This window comes from Nicotiana attenuata, unplaced genomic scaffold (assembly GCF_001879085.1).
Source record: "Nicotiana attenuata strain UT unplaced genomic scaffold, NIATTr2, whole genome shotgun sequence".
Lineage (NCBI taxonomy): Eukaryota > Viridiplantae > Streptophyta > Magnoliopsida > Solanales > Solanaceae > Nicotiana > Nicotiana attenuata.
In genome coordinates, this window is record NW_017672813.1 from 30,348 (window position 1) to 50,646 (window position 20,299).

Consider the following 20,299-nt stretch of genomic DNA (forward strand, 5'->3'; position numbering starts at 1 on the left):
TAATGGAATGAGTCAACGGTTTAGATTCTCTCTCTGATTCTTCCTTTCTCTTGAAGCAACCGCCCTATCTGTTGGGCCCTAGCCTCCAAAGTCTGCTCAGCTACCTGATTATGTTCCTGGAGTTCTTGCAAGTCCATTTCTAATTGTGCCAATGCCATGTAGCAATGCTCTCTTTCGACTTTTGAATTCTTTTGCCTGTTTGATCATTTGGTTCTCTGTGGCAATGACCTTTTTCTTTAATCCTGTGACTCATTGTCATATTCTTCTTTCAACTGTTTAACCATGCGGGCCCATTCTTCCGCATTTTTAGCCAATTGTTTCCGGACCCCAGCTAATTCCTTTTCTGCCTTGTTGCGGTCAAAACTGTAGTCGTTCACCTTTTGCCTTAGATTTGCTATAAGCTTTGCATCTTTGGCACTTCTGACAGGGTTATCGGCCTCTAACTTCATTTTTTGGATTTGGGCTCGTAAGGCTTCATTCTCTTTGGCCAATTGTTTTTTCTCACCTTCATCAGCCGCGGCTTGCAAGCTATTTTCAAATCGGAGGTCTTGGACCTGTTTTTCCAATGCTCCTATGCGTGCCCTATACTCATTTTCTTTAGTTAACCAAGCCCACTGTTCTCGTGATGATTCAACAAATTCCTGGATGTGGGGTCGTTTGGCCGGTCTTCCGAATGCAACGTCCCTTCTATACCAAGCCTGATAATCAGGCGACACTTCTCCTTTGGCTCGATCTCGAACACAAGTGTTTGCCGCCAAATATTGACATTCGCTCCAGACTTGGCGGACCATTGCTTCAGGAAACTGGCCATCAGGGCCAATCTCAACCACTTGCAAACTAAGATCATCATCCTTGGGTACTATCTGGCATCTCCCCAGCTGCCTCAACACTCGATACGGTGCGTAAGGCTGAATGCTTCTAAGCCCCATCAGAAGGAAATGTGGTCGGGCTGCCGGCATATATACGATTTCATCAACGGGTAACCATCCCAGTGTCCACTCTATTTGGCTAGCAGTGAGGGACCGAAAATATGTTGTCCAACCCGTGACTCCTTCTGGCAATTTGGCCCCTTTAATCCTCGTGTAAAACTCTTCTATGCATGTTTTTTCTGGAGACCCGTAGCTCAAAAACTGAGGACGATGACACAGATGCTCGATCATCCACATTTGTAACAATAGACTGCACCCCTCGAAGAAAGCTTCCCCGTCCTTGCAGGCTGTAAGAGCACGGAAGATGTCGGCCAATATCATAGGTGCAAGTGTACTTTTGGCTTGAGTAATTAACGTGCTGACGACCCCAGCTATTTTTATGTCAATGTTCCCATCCTTCCTTGGAAATACTAAAAGCCCCAGGAAAGCCACCATAAAGGCGAAACGTCGATGCTCCTCCCACTTCTGGAGGTTTCCTTTGCTACATATCTTACTTTCTGGGTTGTTAAACCCCCCGATATGGCCATATCGATGATATATGAAGCTCAGAGTACAAAAGCCATTTGCCAGATCTGTGTTATGGACGGTTCTGACTATCTTCAAAGAGTCTAGAAATCTGTGCACGGCTACAACTCTGGGGGCAACCAAGTATTTGTGCCTCAACGGAACCTCATCCTTTCCAATGTAGCCAGCTATTTCCTCTAATGTCGGGGTAAGGTCAAAGTCCGAAAAATGGAACACATTATGTGCTGGGTCCCAACATGTAACCAGTGCTCTAATAATATCTCACCGGTAAGCCCTTTCAAATGTTTCTTGACTGCATCTTGCCCTTCTCCGCCTAAATCGTTCTACCACAGACGTAACTCCAAAGGGATTTTATGCATGATTGAAAATAATTCATTTTGAGTCGTGCTCATCCTGCACATTTATTAAGGTGATTTTAATCACTTATTTTGACCTAAAAGAGAAAAATGGCACAATCTCTGTTCAAATTTCCAATTTAAACAAACAGCCGGTATTGCGGATACGGCCTTTCAGCACTTCATAAAGAAGATTTTAAGGCTGTGCCTGCTAACCGTTAAAAAATGACTCAGGGTGGCTGTTCTTGCAAAAACAGCCTTCCGGCGCCCTTTTGGGGACATTCGGCTTATTTTAAACAAGAATGGCGGCACCCGACTTATTCATGATTAAAAATTTTGGCATTTTTTGGCTATTTTTGAAAAAGGGGAGGTTGGACCCGATGAGGGTTGCCTACGTATCTCACATCCGGTGAGAATCAAACCAGCGTAGTTCGGGCAAATAAAACTAACTATTTCCGAAAACTAAACTCTTTTTGTTTTTCTTCTTTTTTTTTGGCAAATACGCTTATTTTCTTTTTCGGTGGCAAATAAAATAAACTAATTTGAAAATAAAACTCTTTTTGTTTTTCTTTTCCATTGGCAAACTAAAAAGAACTTTTCTTCTTTTTTTTTTCATTTTCTCAAAAATTCGGCAGCATTTCGGCACTACTTGGATATTGGTTTTTCTAATATAGGAAATTAACTCTCTACACTGCTATTTTCTCTTTTGGTTTTTCCAATTTTTCCCAGATATTCAAAGCCGGTCAGCATGCGGGCCCAAACAGATAAATGCACAAGTAGGATGCAGCAGGATGGTCCATTATTTCGGGTACACCTGTCCTAGACGGACCCAACCCCTGTGTTGAGTCCCCTAAGTCAAAATGCACGTGATGCAGATAAGCGTTCCTACTAGGGATCCGACATGTGGTCAAGTTATTCTAGGTTCATAACCTGGGTATAGGTTCTAGACTGTGTACCCGAGCGGACAACTCGAGTCGAGGAGGGGGCTACTTACCGGGAACCAAAAGGCCATCCGGCTTAGTAACTTGTCCGGCCTCTTTCTTATTTTAAGGTATGACACTAACAGAATAGGGAGTCTCCACCAGTGAGCACATCCCCGGAGGTGAGAAGAGAAGGGTTTCGGCACAGTTTATATACAGTTCAGATAATATCAAAGCGGTAAACATTTGGCACATTAAGCATGAAACATGTAGGAAAATCAGATAAAGCCAAATACAACAATATATCTAAGCTCGAATTCTGAACCCTGAACCAAAGTTCTGGGTTCTTATCCCCAGCAGAGTCGCCAGAGCTGTCACACCTCCCTTTTTTCTTACACCCCGTAAAGGGTATAAAGGAGTTTTTCCAGTTAAAGGACAATCGGAACTGGATTTATTGTTAATATTCAGAGTCGCCACTTGGGAGATTAATGGTGTCCCAAGCCACCGGTTAAATCCCGAACCGAGGAAATTATGACTCTGTTAACAGTCCGCGAATCAGAAATCCGAGTAAGGAATTCTGTTAACCCGGGAGAAGGTGTTAGGCATTCCCGGGTCCCGTGGTTCTAGCACGGTCGCTCAACTGTTGTATTTGCCTTTATCTGATTGTAAAACATGTTATAGCCTGTGTGCCTTTTATTGGTAAACCGCTTTTATTTCTATTTTTAACAAGAATTGCAACGTCGTGAAAATGCGTCTCGAACCATGTCGCACCAGTGCACCCGTGATTGTTAACACATTTCGACTTCGTTGAGATTTGGATTTGAGTCACATAAATGTGCACCCGAGTTTAGGGAGGTAACTTTATTAAAATACGCGCTTAAAGGGGCTAACGCGTTATTACCTTTGGGGAGGGCCGTGAAATTCGCTAAAGCGGCCTATCCCGAAAATCAAGTTTTTTATAAAACCATTATCGAAAGACCCCGCAAATTTGTTTGTTTTATTTTGGCGAGGCTCGTGTAATTTTTATTCATTGAAGGGCAATCCTAAAGCAACTATATTTTCATTCGTCTCTAACAGCACAAGAAAAGTCCTAAAGTTTGTTATTGAACTGAAATAAATCAAATGGTAATTCTGTGTCAAGGCCACCCATTGGGCTCTGAGATGAGCCCAACGAAGGAGTATTATACCCATGCTCTACTAACAAGCTGCCAGTCCAGGCCTAGGCCCAAGTCCAAACGTGAGGGAACTTAGCATGGACCTGGGCCCTCGTATCAGACATCTTGAGGCCCAAATGTCCTGGGAATAGGCTGTTATACAACTCTAAGAACTCTCACAAACGGGTTAATTAATTCAAATCAGTCCAGTTGATGATGCATGATTTAATTTAAGTAAAACTACTGATATTAACCACTGACATGCAATTATTTTTTCCTATGTTGAAATAATGAGCTTAAGGAAACGAAAGAGATGACATCTAAACTAGTATGCTGATATTAACTACTGTAATACAAAAACTGTTTGAAAAGCACACTTTAGCTTTGAAATTGAGATTGAAACGGGCTGATCTCTCAATCAATTATGAATTCAAACCTGTTCTGATTTTCTATGTTTAACAAAGTGCTAAATTGAAACCAGTACCAAGCTATACTAATTCTACAGCTGATCGCCACAAATTAACAGTCCAAANGAGGAAATGTGTCGGGCTGCCGGCATATATACGATTTCATCAACAGGTAACCATCCAAGTGTCCACTCTATTTGGCTAGCAGTGAGGGACCGAAAATATGTTGTCCAACCCGTGAATCCTTCTGGCAATTTGACCGCTTTAATCCTTGTGTAAAACTCTTCTATGCATGTTTTCTCTGGAGACCCGTAGCTCAAGAACTGAGGACGATGACACAGATGCTCGATCATCCACATTTGTAACAATAGACTGCACCCCTCGAAGAAAGCTTCCCCGGCCTTGCAGGCTGTAAGGGCACGGAAGATGTCGGCCAATATCATAGGTGCAAGAGTACTTTTGGCTTGAGTAATTAACGTGCTGACGACCCCAGCTATTTTTATGTCAATGTTCCCATCCTTCCTTGGAAACACTAAAAGCCCCAGGAAAACCACCATAAAAGCGAAACGTCGATGCTCCTCCCACTTCTGGCGATTTCCTTTGCTACATATCTTGCTTTCTGGGTTGTTGAACCCCCCGATATGGCCATATCGATGATATATGAAGTTTAGAGTACAAAAGCCATTTGCCAAATCTGTGTTATGGACGGTTCTGACTATCTTCAAAGAGTCTAGAAATCTGTGCACGGCTACAACTCTGGGGGCAACCAAGTATTTGTGCCTCAACGGAACCTCATCTTTCCCAATGTAGCCAGCTATTTCCTCTAATGTTGGGGTAAGCTCAAAGTCCGAAAAATGGAACACGTTATGTGCTGGGTCCCAACATGTAACCAATGCTCTGATAATATCTCCCCGAGGCACAATATCTAGCAAACCGGTAAGCCCTTTCAAATGTTTCTTGACTGCATCTTGCCCTTCTCCGCCTAAATCGTTCCACCACAGATGTAACTCCAAAGGAATTTTATGCATGATTGAAAATAGTTCATTTTGAGTCGTGCTCATCCTGCACATTTATTAAGGTGATTTAATCACTTAGTTTGACCTAAAAGGGAAAAATGACACTATTTTTGTTCAAATTTCCAATTTTAAAACAAACGGCCGGTTTTGCAGTTGCGGCCTTTCAGCACTTCGGGGAGAAGATTTTAAGGCTGTGCCTGCTAGCCATTGAAATTGACTCAGGGTGGCTGTTCTTGCAAAAATAGCCTTCCGGCGCCCTTTTGGGGACATTCGGCTTATTTTAAACAAGAATGGCGACACCCGACTTATTCATGACGAAATTAAAAATTTTGGCATTTTTGGCTATTTTTGAAAAGGGGAGGTTGGACCCGATGAGGGTTGCCTACGTATCTCACATCCGGTGAGAATCAAACCTGCGTAGTTCGGGCAAATAAACCTAACTATTTTTGAAAACAAGATTCTTTTTTATATTTTCTTTTTTAGTGGCAAATAAACAAACTAATTTGAAAATAAAATTTTTTTTTCTTTTCCATTGGTAAACAAAACAAACTAAAAAAGAACTACGTTTCTTCTTTTTCTTTCATTTTCTCAAGAATCCGGCAACATTTCGGCACTACTTGGATATTGGTTTTTCTAGTATAGGTAATTAACTCTCTACACTGCTATTTTCTCTTTCTCTCTTTTTGTTTTTCCAATTTTTCCCAGATATTCAAAGCCGGTCAGCATGCGAGTCCAAAACAGATAAATGCACAAGTAGGATGCATCAGGATGGTCCATTATTCCGGGTACACCTGTCCTAGACGGACCCAACCGCTGTGTTGAGTCCCCTAAGTCATATGCACGTGATGCAAATAAGCGTTCCTATAGGGATCTGGCATGAGGTCAAGTTATTCTAGGTTCAAAACCTGGGTATAGGTTCTAGACTGTGTACCCGAGCGGACAACTCGAGTCGAGGAGGGGGCTACTTACCGGGAACCAAAAGGCCATCCGGCTTAGTAACTTGTCCGGCCTCTTTCTTATTTTAAGGTATGACACTAACGGAATAGGGAGTCTCCACCAGTGAGAACATCCCCGGAGGTGAGAAGAGAAGGGGTTTCGACACAGTTTATATACAGTTCGGATAATATCAAAGCGGTAAAAAGCAACATTTTGCACATTTAGCATGAAACATGTAGGAAAATCAGATAAAGCCAAATACAACAATATATCTAAGCTCGAATTCTGAACCCTGAACCAAAGTTCTGGGTTCTTATCCCCAGCAGAGTCGCCAGAGCTGTCACACCTCCTTTTTCCTACACCTGTGAGGGTGTAAAGGAGTTTTTCCAATTAAAGGACAATCGGAACGGGATTTATTATTAAGATTTCAGAGTCGCCACTTGGGAGATTAATGGTGTCCCAAGTCACCGGTTGAATCCCGAACCGAGGAAATTATTGACTCTGTTAACAGTCCGCGGACCAGAAATCCGGATAAGGAATTCTGTTAACCCGGGAGAAGGTGTTAGGCACTCCCAGGTTCCGTGGTTGTAGCACGGTCGCTCAACTGTTGTATTTGATTTTATCTGATTTTAAAACATGTGCTAACTTATGTGCTTTTATTAGTAAACCGCTTTTATTTTTATTTTTAAGAATTGCAACGTCGTGAAAATGCGTCTCGAACCACGTCGCACCAGTGCACCCGTGATTGTTAACACATTTCGACTTCGTTGAGATTTGAATTTGGGTCACATAAATGTGCACTTACTTTTAGGAAGGTAATATTATTAAAATACGCGCCTAAAGCAACTAACGTATTATTAACTTTGTGGGAGGCCATGGAATTCGCTAAATGGCTCGTCCCGAAATCTAAATATATATTTTTTAAAGAAGTAATTAAAGAGGGCCACGCAATTTGTGATTTTATTTGGCGCGGCGTACCTCATTTTATTTAAGGCTATCCTAAAAGAAGCTACGGTTCTCTATTAAAGGATTGTCTACAAAAAAAAAAAAAAAAAAAAAAAAAAAAAAAAGGGTTGTTAATAAACCACCATTGAGAGTATTGCCACCTAATATTAAGCCAGAATGCTTTAATAATTAACAGGATCTTCAGCAGATTAGGCTTCAAAATAGAGGCCCAAATGAAAGAGACTTGTTTAACCTTACAAGAGGGGAGGGCAGTCTAACATGGGCTCCTTAAACAGATTTAAACCCAAGTCTGTTCAAATAGAGGCTGTCACGTTTGGGCTCTTAAATAAGCCCATATCTCACACTGATTTATTTGCATTTAGGCCTACTGATTTCAGTTCATNTTAAAGGAACCTCATCTTTTCCGATGTAGCCGGCTATTTCCTCCAGTGTCGGGGTCAACTCAAAATCCGAGAAATGGAAGACGTTATGTGCCGGGTCCCAACATGTAACCAATGCTCTGATAATATCTCCCCGAGGCACAATATCTAGCAAACCAGTAAGCCCTTTCAAATGTTTCTTGACTGCATCTTGCCCTTCTCCGCCTAAATCGTTCCACCACAGACGTAACTCCAAAGGGATTTTATACATGATTGAAAATAGTTCATTTTGAGTCGTGCTCATCCTGCACATTTATTAAGGTGATTTAATCACTTATTTTGACCTAAAAGAGAAAAAATGACACAAATTCTGTTCAAACTTCCAATTTTTAAAACAAATGGCCGGTTTTGCAGTTACGGCCTTTCAGCACTTCGGAGAGAAGACTTTAAGGCTGTACCCGCTAACCGTTGGGAAATGACTCAAGATGGCCGTTTTTGCACAAACAGCCTTCCGGCGCCCGTTTGGGGACATTCGGCTATTTTGACAAAACGGCATCACCTGATTTATTTATGACAAAAAATAAAAATTAACATTTTTTGGCTATTTTTGCAAAAGGGGTGGTTGGACCCGATGAGGGTTGCCTACGTATCTCACATCCGGTGAGAATCAAACCAGCGTAGTTCGGGCAGATTGGATACGGGCGAGAATTAAAAAAAAAACAACTAACTTATAGAAAACACATTTTTTCTTTCTTTTTTTTTCAAAAAAAAATGATAAAACATGTAAAATCTCCTTGGATTTTCTTTTCCTTTTTTTTTTGATTTTTTGATATTCTGAAAATGATGAAAAAGTGTAAAATCTTTTTTTTTTCTTTTTGTATTTTTTTTGCTTTTTCTTAATAAAAACGTATAAAAAATATAATTGGGCCCTACTTGCTTTATTTTCACACTTCACCCTCTTTTTTTTCTTCTCTTTTTTTTTCCTTTTTTTTCATTTTTTTCATTTGCCCTCAACTTTCATTGGTCCGCCAAATGACCCTTTTCCCCTTGAATAAATGCAACATGTAGCACATAGGATGCATCAAGATGGTATGTTATTTTGGGTATACCTGTCCTAGATGGACCCAACCCATGTGTTGAGTCCCCTAAGTCATATGCACGTGATGCAAATAAGCGCTCCTACTAGGGATCTGGCATGAAGTCAAGTTATTCTAGGTTCAAATCCTAGGTATGGGTTCTAGACTGTGTACCCGAGCGGACAACTCGAGTCGAGGAGGGGGCTACGTACCGGGGACCCTCGAGATCGTCCGGCTTAGTAACTTGTCCGGCCGGTTTGTTAGAGTAAGGACTTCGGACATCATCCCCGAGGAAAAAATGTCGTTCCCGGAGAGGTGGAACTTTAACCGTAAGTAGAGTCTATATTTCTTGTACCTGTTCATATTCTTTTATATTCCATAACGCTCTTATCTTTCTTTTGGCAGCCAATGCTTGGGCGCCCCTAGTAGTGCCTGACCTCGAGGATTAGGTCAGAAAGTTAGCTGCCACTTCTTCCTATGGTGAGCGCAAGTGGCGCGAATTAGCGAAGGGCCAGTGGGAGGCCAAGAACCACGTTGAGTTCTTTTCTATAGTTTCAATACTCTCCATACATTTAGTGGCGTTTTTACTTATCCACGTTGTCACACCTCCTTTTTCCTACACCTGTGAGGGTGTAAAGGAGTTTTTTCAATTAAAGGACAATCGGAACGGGATTTATTATTAAGATTTCAGAGTCGCCACTTGGGAGATTAATGGTGTCCCAAGTCACCGGTTGAATCCCGAACCGAGGAAATTATTGACTCTGTTAACAGTCCGCGGACCAGAAATCCGGATAAGGAATTCTGTTAACCCGGGAGAAGGTGTTAGGCACTCCCAGGTTCCGTGGTTCTAGCACGGTCGCTCAACTGTTGTATTTGATTTTATCTGATTTTAAAACATGTGCTAACTTATGTGCTTTTATTAGTAAACCGCTTTTATTTTTATTTTTAAGAATTGCAACGTCGTGAAAATGCGTCTCGAACCACGTCGCACCAGTGCACCCGTGATTGTTAACACATTTCGACTTCGTTGAGATTTGGATTTGGGTCACATAAATGTGCACCTACTTTTAGGAAGGTAATATTATTAAAATACGCGCCTAAAGCAACTAACGTATTATTAACTTTGTGGGAGGCCATGGAATTCGCTAAATGGCTCGTCCCGAAGTCTAAATATATATTTTTTAAAGAAGTAATTAAAAAGGGCCACGCAATTTGTGATTTTATTTGGCGCGGCGTACCTCGTTTTATTTAAGGCTATCCTAAAAGAAGCTACGGTTCTCTATTAAAGGATTGTCTCTAAAAAAAAACCTGACTAATTAGCGTTGTTAATAAACCACCATTGAGAGTATTACCACATAATATTAAGCCAGAATACTTTAATAATTAACAGGATCTTCAGCAGATTGGGCTTCAAAATAGAGGCCCAAATGAAAGAGACTTGTTTAACCTTACAAGAGGGGAGGGCAGTCTAACATGGGCTCCTTAAACAGATTTAAACCCAGGTCTGTTCAAACAGAGGCTGTCACGTTTGGGCTCTTAAATAAGCCCATATCTCACACTGATTTATTTGCATTTAGGCCTACTGATTTCAGTTCATAACAGTCTTAATCAGTGGTCGGCACATAATCAGTTCTGAATTCATGCTAATGCTAACTCCTATATGTGAATTGAATTTGTAGGTGAACAATCAGACTATTTACTGCATTTAAAATACAAAGCAAATTCGATCTAATATTGACCCGACCACAGTTATCTTAAATCCAGCTTCGAATTAATAGCCTATTATGAATTTAACCTTCAGGTGGAGATGACAGCTATATCTGACCATACCATGCTAAAAATGATGTTCCTGCTAATTATTATGACAGTTTGAATATACAATTAACAACCACGGACTCATGTCTATGATTTCAGAATCAGTTTCAAATACATAACAGTCTCTAATTAGTAAACAATCCATCTAACACATGAAGGCAAGCTATGCTATATTAACGCTAACATTAGAGGTTCAAAAGTCTCAGGCAGTCGAATCCATGTCAATTACAATGAAATACTACAGCATTGGAAATAAATGGAATCTGTAACAGAGCATGCTTCAACTTCATTTCGTTTTAACTTGAAATCTACACGGTAGTGACCTCGTACCTGGATATAGGAAATGTAAGAAGAAGAAGAGAGGATCAGCAGAGATCAGAGAATCAGCAAAGGTAATCCAACAGTAACACAGCAATCAACACAGCCAATTTTTCAGCCCAGAAGTGACTCAGTAATTCCAGAAATATTTTAAACCAAATGAAACTGATGTATCAACCCCAAAAAAGCATCCAAATACCCAGAAATGAACACAGGAAAGCAAAACACTCAAACTAAGATCACAGTTGACTCGAATCTCCCAAATCCACTGCCTAGATGACTCAAACTGTCTTCAATCCTCAAATATTGAACAAAACACAAGGAAATTCAAGTAGCTTTCATCCTATATGAGCTAGAGAATTGAATTCAATGATCAAATCTGAAAGTGACCTAAGTAACACTAATGTAACAGTAATTTTTTGGGATTTTTCTATTAGATTTCTATTGTTTTTGGATTTTTTGAAGGTTTGAATTTCAAAATCAGATCTGAAATTGGAGAGGAAGTTTTTGGGGGGGAATTTTGGAGGCTCAAAAACTTCTTAAACAAGGCATTTATGATGCCTTTTATAGGCAAAACTAGGGGCCTCAATCAGATTTTTATTTTTCTTTCTAATCCCTATTTATTTTCAGTTTTGGTCCTTCAGTTTTTAACTTGTGTTGCAAGTAATTACCCTGAATTTTCTGAAATCTAGCTTGAACCCCTATCTAGAAGTCTCTAGAGGCTTCTAATTTATGTTACTGCAGGGCTTTTCTTATCTAAAAGTCTATATTACCCTTATCTAAATTCTGAAATTGCTATTTTGGCAAAACATGCCATTTTTGATCCCTAAAATACCCTCAACTATCACTTAGAATTACCAGCCTATTTTAATCAGTTACATCTAACCAATTTAACCTGAAACTTAAATTCATTAAGGCTAACCAATGGTCTAACGAAAATTCTGATTAACTACAAATCAATTTCCAATTAAACCAATTAACCCTAGAATCTAGACTAACAACTCAAGATTAAACACAATAAAACAGAATTAAAACTACTAAACCATTATTAAAACACATGGAATCTAAAACTAAGAATGAAATAAATGAAACTAATCTATATGCATTCAATCAATTAACTAAACCAATTAGTAACAATTAACAGAGTCAAATCAAATCCAGAATAAAAACAAATCATACAGAACCAAACAAAAGTTAAATTGAAACCCTAGGACCCTAATTTAAGTATCATGAAGAGTAATTGGTGGCGGGGAAAATATCCTATTTGAAGCTAAAACAAACAGACTTTAAACAAGAGAAGAATTCAATAATCAAAAAGGAAAAAGGCTTACTGATTTTGTTTTTCAATTCTGATGACGCTTGGCTCTAATGACACTCAAATCCTCACGAGAAAAGCCCAGGGATCCTTTGATGCCAATTGCATGCACTTTGGTCGTTTTAGGGTTTTGGCCGGAGAATTAAAAACTAATATTCGAGCCTTTCCGGCCAAATTCGAGACCAGTGGCTATGGGGGTTGGGTAGAGGAGGAAGAAAGGATACTGGGGTGTTAATTTGGGAGGCGTTGGAGTGACCGGCGTTCGCCGGCAGCGGCTAGGGTTTAGGTTGTTTGAGCAAAACTAGTGGGATTTGAGAGGAATAAATCATGGATTCGTGTTGAGAGGATTAAGACGGTGTGAGGGTGTGTTTTTGGGAGCCATTGGCCTAAGTAACGTCTTGGCCGGAATCTTCAAAATGAAGATTCGAGCCGGTGGGGGCTGATTTGAGGGAAAACGGGTGCATGGTTAGAAAGAGGAGATCGAGGAGGGTCACCGGTGTATTTTTGGTGGTCATCGGCGTAGTTGTCGTCTTCGCCGCTGGCGAGTTTCACCGGGGGATATGGGGGCGGCAAAGATTAGGGTTTGGGAGTCCATGGGGTGAGGAAGAGACGGAAAAGGGGGGGTGGTGAGCGTTTGGACAGTAATATACTCAATGGTGCATGGTTCCTGGCCGTTGGATGATAAATCCTCGACGGCCAGGATTGACTCAGCCCCAAACGGTGTCGTTTGGTATGGAGGGGGTCTGGACCGGGTTGGGGTGATGTGGGCTGACCTGAGAATGGGTTTGGGAGGGGAATTGGTTTGGGCTAGCCAATTTGGCCCAATTTTGGTCTTTTTTAAAAAACAGTCCTCTTTTAATTGTTTTCTTTTCCCATTTGTATTTCTTTTATTTATTTTTGTATTTATATTTTTTTTTTTGATTTTATTAAAATGCAAAATTTAAAATAGAGACCTAATTTATTTCCAAAGTTGAGCTAATTAATTTTCTAAAATTGTTTAAATGTCTAGTTAATGACAAATTCAACAATTAACACTTAAGCACGCAAAAGTAGACTATTTTTGTGATTTTTCATGTTTTGTTCTAAAACAAACTAACCCCTAATCGATCCTAAAAATATGAAATTATATCAAAAATGCAAATGCATATTTTTGTATTTTCATATGAATTAACATGCACAAATAAAAATGCAAACAATTAACAGAAAATGACACAAAAATTCACAAAAATTGTAAAAATAAGGAAAAATCATTTTTGTTTGATTTTTTTTGGGAATAATTCATATATAGGACAAAAATCACGTGCTCACACCATTGAAGTCTCCTAATCAGGTACTACATGATCTCATAACACATCAGGAATTGCCATTAGATATCCAAAATTCTTTGGTGGATCAAAAAAGATAATTTGAGGAGGAAGGTGATGATGAGTCTACAACAGACAATTTTAAAAGAGTGATGAAGGAAGGGGATGTATCTCCTAGGGCAGCTGATAGAAGTGGAAAGAAAGGGAAGAAAAATCAACCTAAAGAGTCACAGCAACCTCTAAGAATCTTGCCTAGAAGGGCAGCTTCTGCAGCTTCAAGATGATGATCAAAACTCTCATATGGAACATAAGGTCTATTAAGACTCAACAGGCCTTTCAAAGAGTTATAAATATGCAAAAGGAACATGGTTTCTTCATTGTTGCACTCATGGAGCCATTTCAAAAGAAGAAATTTATCTACAATTATAGAAGAAGGCTAGGAATGGATGCTGCAGTTTCTAATGTGAATGGAAAGATCTGGCTGATTTTTTATGCTGTTGTGGAATGGGACTTGTTGATTGACACTGAGCAACAAATGACAATCAGAGTTTATCATCAAGATCTAGGTAAGCATATTATGATGACTATTGTATATGCTAAGTGTTGTGCTTTGGAAAGGCTAGAACTCTGGGATAATCTTTATTATTTAGCTAGTGATATGGAACTACCCTGGCTAGTTGGGGGTGATTTCAATGTTGTTATGAATGAGGACGAAAAGATAGGTGGTTTGCCTGTATATCCTCCAGAATATGAAGATTTTGCTTTTTGTGTGAACTCTTGTAGCCTGTTTGATTTAGGTTATAAGGGTAGCCCTTTTACTTGGTGGAATGGGAGGCCAAATGAGGAGTGTATATTCAAGAGGTTAGACAGAATTTGTGTGAATTTTGCCTTTTCAAACGCTATTCCCTAATATAGAGGTGGAGCATCTCATTAGAACAGGTTCAGATCATGCTCCAGTATATATGAACTGTGGGGAGGAAGCAATGAAATTTATTAAGCCCTTCAAGTTCCTGAACTTTTGGACAAAACATGAGACATTCAAGGATGTGGTGAAGCAGAACTGGATTGCTGATTTCATAGGGGATCCATTCTTGATGTTTAAGCAGAAATTAAAAAGGGTTAAGATTGCTTTATCTAAATGGAGCAGACTAGCCTATGGGGATATTTTCAAGAAGTTGGCCATTAGGGAGGATGTGGTGAGGATCAAGGAAATGTTGTTTGAAGAAGATCCATCTGTGGAGAATAGGATAGAACTTCAGCAAGCTCAGGCTGAACTAAAGAAGTGCTTAAGCATAGAAGAGCAATGCTGGAAACAAAAGGCTGGTATGAACTGGTTTGAAGAAGGAGACAGAAACACTAGGTTCTTTCACAACCATGTCAATGGCAAGAGGCAAAAGCTACAACTGAAAAGAATCCAGAATAATGATGGGGTATGGATTGAATAACATGAGCTGATGTCTAATGCTGCAGTGGAGTTCTATCAGAAGCAATTCACTAAGGAAGATGATCCTTCAAGCTTTGATCTTTTGAACAATGTGCCTACAATGGTGACAAGGGAGCAGAACATAGAATTGTGGAGATTGCCTACTAGGGAGGAGGTGAAAGCGTCTGTGTTTGCATTGAGCAGTGAGAGTGCAAGTGGTCCAGGTGGTTTTTCTGGTTTGTTTTTTCAAGCATGCTGGGACATTGTAGGGGAAGATATACATAAGCTGCTGATCTTGTTCTTTGATGGCAGCCATTTGCCTAAGTCAATAACTCACACAAACCTTGTTTTGTTGCCCAAGAAGCCTAGAGTCCAAACACTCTCTGATCTAAGACCTATAAGCCTAAGTAATTTCATAAATAAGGTGTTCTCAAGGGTGGTTCATGATAGACTGGAAAAGATTCTGCCAGCCTTGTTCTCTTTAAACCAGTCAGGTTTTGTCAAGGGAAGAAGTATATTTGAAAACATTTTATTGACTCAAGAGATTGTCACACACATAAGGTTGAGAGGGAAGCCTGCCAATGTTGTTATCAAGCTAGACATGGCTAAGGCATATGATAGGGTGTCATGGAAGTACCTGATGCATGTGTTAAGGAAGATGGGATTTGCTGAAAATTTCATAAATATGGTGTGGAATCTTATAGCAAACAATTGGTACTCAGTCATGGTTAATAGCCAAGCTTCTGGTTTCTTTCATTCTTCAAGGGGTGTGAAGTAAGGGGATCCTTTATCCCCAGCTTTGTTCATTCTATCAGCTGAGGTGTTGTCAAGATCCTTGAACAAATTGTTTGAAGACAAGCAGTTAATAGGCTTTGGAATGCCAAAGTGGACTGAGCCATTGAACCATCTTGCCTATGCTGATGACACCATTATATTTGCATCTGCAGATCCTTACTCTTTGAAGAAGATTGCAGATGTCTTGGCTCAGTATGAACATACTTCTGGACGGTTGATTAACAAGGCAAAGAGTTTATATTACATGCATGCCAATGTGTCTGGAGATTTGACAAATGCAGTAGGGGATATCACTGGATTTACAAAGGGATCATTCCCTTTCACATACCTTGGGTGTCCAATATTCTATACAAGAAGAAGAAAGGAGTACTACAATGATTTGATTCAGAAAGTGAAAGCAAAGTTACACTCTTGGAAAGGAAAGTTATTATCATATGGGGGAAAGGCTACATTGATTTCTAGTGTATTACAAAGCATGACTACTCACATACTTTCAGTGCTTGATCCTCCTGATAATGTACTGGAACACTTGCACAAAACATTTGCAAGATTCTTTTGGAGCAATAAGGATGAAGGGAGGAGTAGGCATTGGACAAAGTGGCAAAATCTATGTCTTCCTAAGGAGGAGGGAGGAGTAGGTTTTAGATCTCTGATTGATGTTTCAAAAGCATTAATTGCTAAGCTGTGGTGGAGGTTTAGAACTACCAAATCTTTATGGTCCAACTTCATGTGGAACAAGTACTGCAAGAAAGAACTACCAACTGTAATTCAATTCAGGGAGGGGTCACATGTATGGAGAAAAATGTTAGAGGCTATGGAGGAAATTGAGCATGAAATCTTATGGGAGATGAATAGAGGGTCTACCAATGTGTGGCATGAGAACTGGACTGGATTAGGAGCTTTGTACCATGTGTTGCCTCCAGAATTCCCCATTAATGAAGAACTGCAAGATGTAGTTGATTTGAGAGAGGAGGAACAATGGAATGATCAACTTCTTGATCAAAATTTCCCTTAAGACATAGCTGATCATATTAGAGAAGAGGTGCACTTTGCAGATGCTGATGAGTATTGGGACACCCCTAGATAGATGCCTACACCTTCAGGTAATTTTACTGTTAGTAGTGCTTGGAGAATTCTAAGGCATAGGGAACCAAGCAATCTTGAATTTGTTAAGATATGGACCAAGGGTCTGCCTTTCAAGATTTCTTTCTTTCTCTGGAGAGTATGGAAGGGGAAAGTTCCTATAGATAACTTGTGGAGGAGAGGGGGCTACGTGGTAGTATCTAAGTGTTGGTGCTGCTTACCACCACAAGAGGATTCTTACCAGCATTTGTTCTTAACAAGTGATACTGCAACTAAGGTGTGGAGGAACTTTACGCAGGCAACAGGTTTGGTGATCAATTTGGTACAAGTATATCAAGTTATAAGAGAATGGTGGAATGCAAAGTGTTGCCCTAAGCTAAAACCATTATTTCAAGCAGCTCCTGCATTGATTCTTTGGGAGTTATGGAAGAGAAGGAATACAATCAAGCATGGGGGGACAGTGCCTTGTAGTAGAGTCATACATGAGGTTAATAAGACATTGTATTACATGGCAAAGGTGAGGTATCCTTGGCTTCCTAGGATTCCATTATTGTGGCCAGAGATGATCAAATTCTTTGAAAATTACAAGCCAGTTGTAGTCACTAAGAGAGTCACATGGCAATTTCCATATGAAGGATGGTTTAAGTGCAATACAGATGGAGCATCAAGGGGAAATCCGGGCCCTAGATCTTATGGATTTTTTGTTAGAGATCATGAGGGGAACCTGGTATTTGCAAAAGCAAGGGAGATAGGTGAGGCAACTAACATTGTGGCAGAAGCAAAGGTTGTTGTTGAAGGACTGGTTCTCTGTGTGGAGAGGAAGCTTCACCCTTTGATCATGGAAACTGACTCTTTAGTGATGAGTAAGATCATTGATGATGAATGGGAGACACCATGGTGTATAGGGGCAGAAGTGAGAAGGATCAAAGAGATAAGGAACTTATACAATGTGCTGTTTCAACATGTGCTAAGGGAGGGCAGCAAAGTTGCTGATTTTTTAGCTAACCTTGTTTTCTCTTTTGCAGGTACAATCATCTTTCACTCATTTCATGAGTTTCCATCTGAAGGAAAAACATTAATCAATATGGACAAAGCTCAAATACCTAACCTTAGAGTTAGGATTGCCAAGAGGAAAGCACCTGACTATTGTACAACCTAAGTTTTGCACTGCCAAAGCCTGTTCTTGCATTCTTATGGACATTGTTGAATGCCTTCCCGGTGGTATTAGCATGCTATCATGCTCATTCTGGGGGTGATTTAGTAGTTTTCAGAATGGTTGTTACATATAAAGGCAAGTCAGGAACATTCATAAGATTTCAAGATATATCAGTACACTTAATAGACATCTTTTCTGGATTGGATTATTCTGCATTTGTGTCGCTTATCACTTACTGTATATCATTAGGGTGTTACTCAGTGGTATTAGCATGGCGTCATGCTCAATCTGGGGATATTTTAATGATAGATAAGTATATTCTTTTGGACAGTAGGCTTGTACTTAGCACAGCCTTGGTTCTGTTTGAGGCAATGTGCAGCCCAATTCTGTTGGTTCATTTAGATGTCCAAAGCTGGATTTCAATGTGGTTAGGCTTTAGTTATTTGAACAAGCTAAGACTCCTTTATGAGCTTGATTTAGCATCATGTTCATCACACACATATGGATTGTCACGCACTACACTGGTTCTATTGCTGTTGTTATTGTCCTATAATTTTTCAATGGTATTAGTGTGGTCACACACTCATTTTGAGATGGTAGTGCAATATACATGTTGAGTTTGAAGAATAAGCATGAGACATTTCCTGATCATTCATCCTGGATCAACATTCATGTTGTTAAGGTCTTGTTTGCTTCAGTTCTGTGGAGTTGCTGCTTGGAATCCTTATTTTCCTATACCCCTCATACCCTAGCGCCTGGTGAGAGCTTGATAGGTGCTACTTGGTATCTGAAATGGGCATTAGGATTCACAAACACTCACAGGAGGAGGAAGCAGTCATTTGATCATGTTGTAATAGCTAGTCAGTTTTACATTATAGCCTTCATAGTAGTTGGTATTTTCAGACTTCTTTTAGCTTGTTTTTTGACATCTTGTAAACTTTGGACCCAATTTTGGGCTGTTTTATTTATATATTAGCCACTAGGCAGCCTGCCTAGTGGTATATTTGCTAAAAAAAAAAGAGGATTGAACTTCAAAAAGGTAATGTCTTCACCCTCTAATTTATTATAGCATTGGATTAATAATTATAGACTCTATGTTCACAATATATGAGTTGATGAAAAGCATGAACAATTATATGCTTGGGTTATTGATTGCTGATTATTGGTTACGTGTGTTGTTTATCTTATGAGTGAAGAAGAATGATATTGATTATAAGAAATTTGAGAATTTAGAATTTATCTAGGAGCAAGAGAATGGCTTGTTGGGTATAGAAACACCATTAATGAGGGATATGAAGCTTTATGCCCACCAAGTGTTTGAGAAAATGCCTAAGTGACAAAAAAATGAGTATTATTGCTAATATGGAATCCCTTTGACTTGTATTGGTATAAATTAAAGTTGAAAGGGTTGGCGAATATTGTACTACACTCAAGAGAAGGAAGTTAAAGTATGTGAGGCTAACTCTCTATGTTTGGGAATGTTAATGATTCTCCCTACACCACGTTTCTTTTACGACGTTACTAATTGCCTCAGAAATATAGTTAAGACTAGTTCCTTTAATAGTTACAGAACATCTATTATCTAGCTTCATAACTCGTTCATGACTTCCCTTCGAAATGTTGTGAGCTCAATGCGTAATCAATATAGACTTGAGTTTGATTCCCATGAGTCTCAGCCTAGATTACTCAGCATGTCATAAACAATTGAAGCTTCAGTTTTCATAATCATTTCATGAGTACATGTCTCAGTCCAGTTCTATTTAGCATTCAAGTATCATGTAACTCAGTATGGTTCAGTATTTCAGTATCATGTATTACAGTATGATTCTCAGTTCCTGATTTTAAATCCCTGAATGTTGAACCCCTGTATTTGGGCCTGAGGCCGCAGTTAATACTTTATGCATATTTGGGCCTGAGGCCACAGTTAATGTTTTATGCATATTTGGGCCTGAGGCCGCAATTAATGCTTTATTCATCTTTGGGCATGAGGCCACAGTTTATGATTTATGCATCATTGGGCCTGAGGCCGCAGTTATGTATAGGTATACTTGGGCCTGAGGCCGCAGTTTGTGCACATGTATATTGGGCCTGATGCCGCAATTTATTTATTCAGATAAACAGGTGGTTCATCATTCGGATGAGGGAGTATTCATATCCTTACTTCCTTTGTTCAGTTCAGTTATCAGTTATCATTTCACTTATTAGTTATCATTTTACTTATCAATTATCAGCTATCATTTCTATTTCAGTTTCAATAGTTATCATTTCAGTTATTAATTATCAATTCTCAGTTATCAGCTTAGTATCAGTTTCGGCATTTATAGTTCTTTCTTTCAGTTGCTTTTACATACTTGTGCAATTCAAATGTACTGACGTCCCTTTTGCCCAGGGCCTGCATCTCACGATGCAGGTAATGATTTACAGGTTGACAATTTCGAGCGCTCGGATTCTCGTGCTAGCTATTTGG

The 20,299-nt window shown here is 39.6% G+C and overlaps 2 protein-coding genes across 2 annotated transcripts; both read left to right on the forward strand.

Annotated features, from left to right (window-relative positions):
• The first annotated feature begins 13,727 nt into the window (after positions 1–13,727).
• LOC109214595 lies at positions 13,728–14,820 on the forward strand. Its single transcript, XM_019378532.1, has 2 exons — positions 13,728–14,181; positions 14,291–14,820. Exons 1-2 carry the CDS (start codon positions 13,728–13,730, stop codon positions 14,818–14,820), a joined length of 984 nt encoding a protein of 327 aa, XP_019234077.1.
• A 1,860-nt stretch (positions 14,821–16,680) lies between these two features.
• On the forward strand, positions 16,681–17,835 carry LOC109214596. Its single transcript, XM_019378533.1, has one exon. The coding sequence runs from the start codon at positions 16,681–16,683 to the stop codon at positions 17,833–17,835; it is 1,155 nt and encodes a 384-aa protein (XP_019234078.1).
• Positions 17,836–20,299: the final 2,464 nt, after the last annotated feature.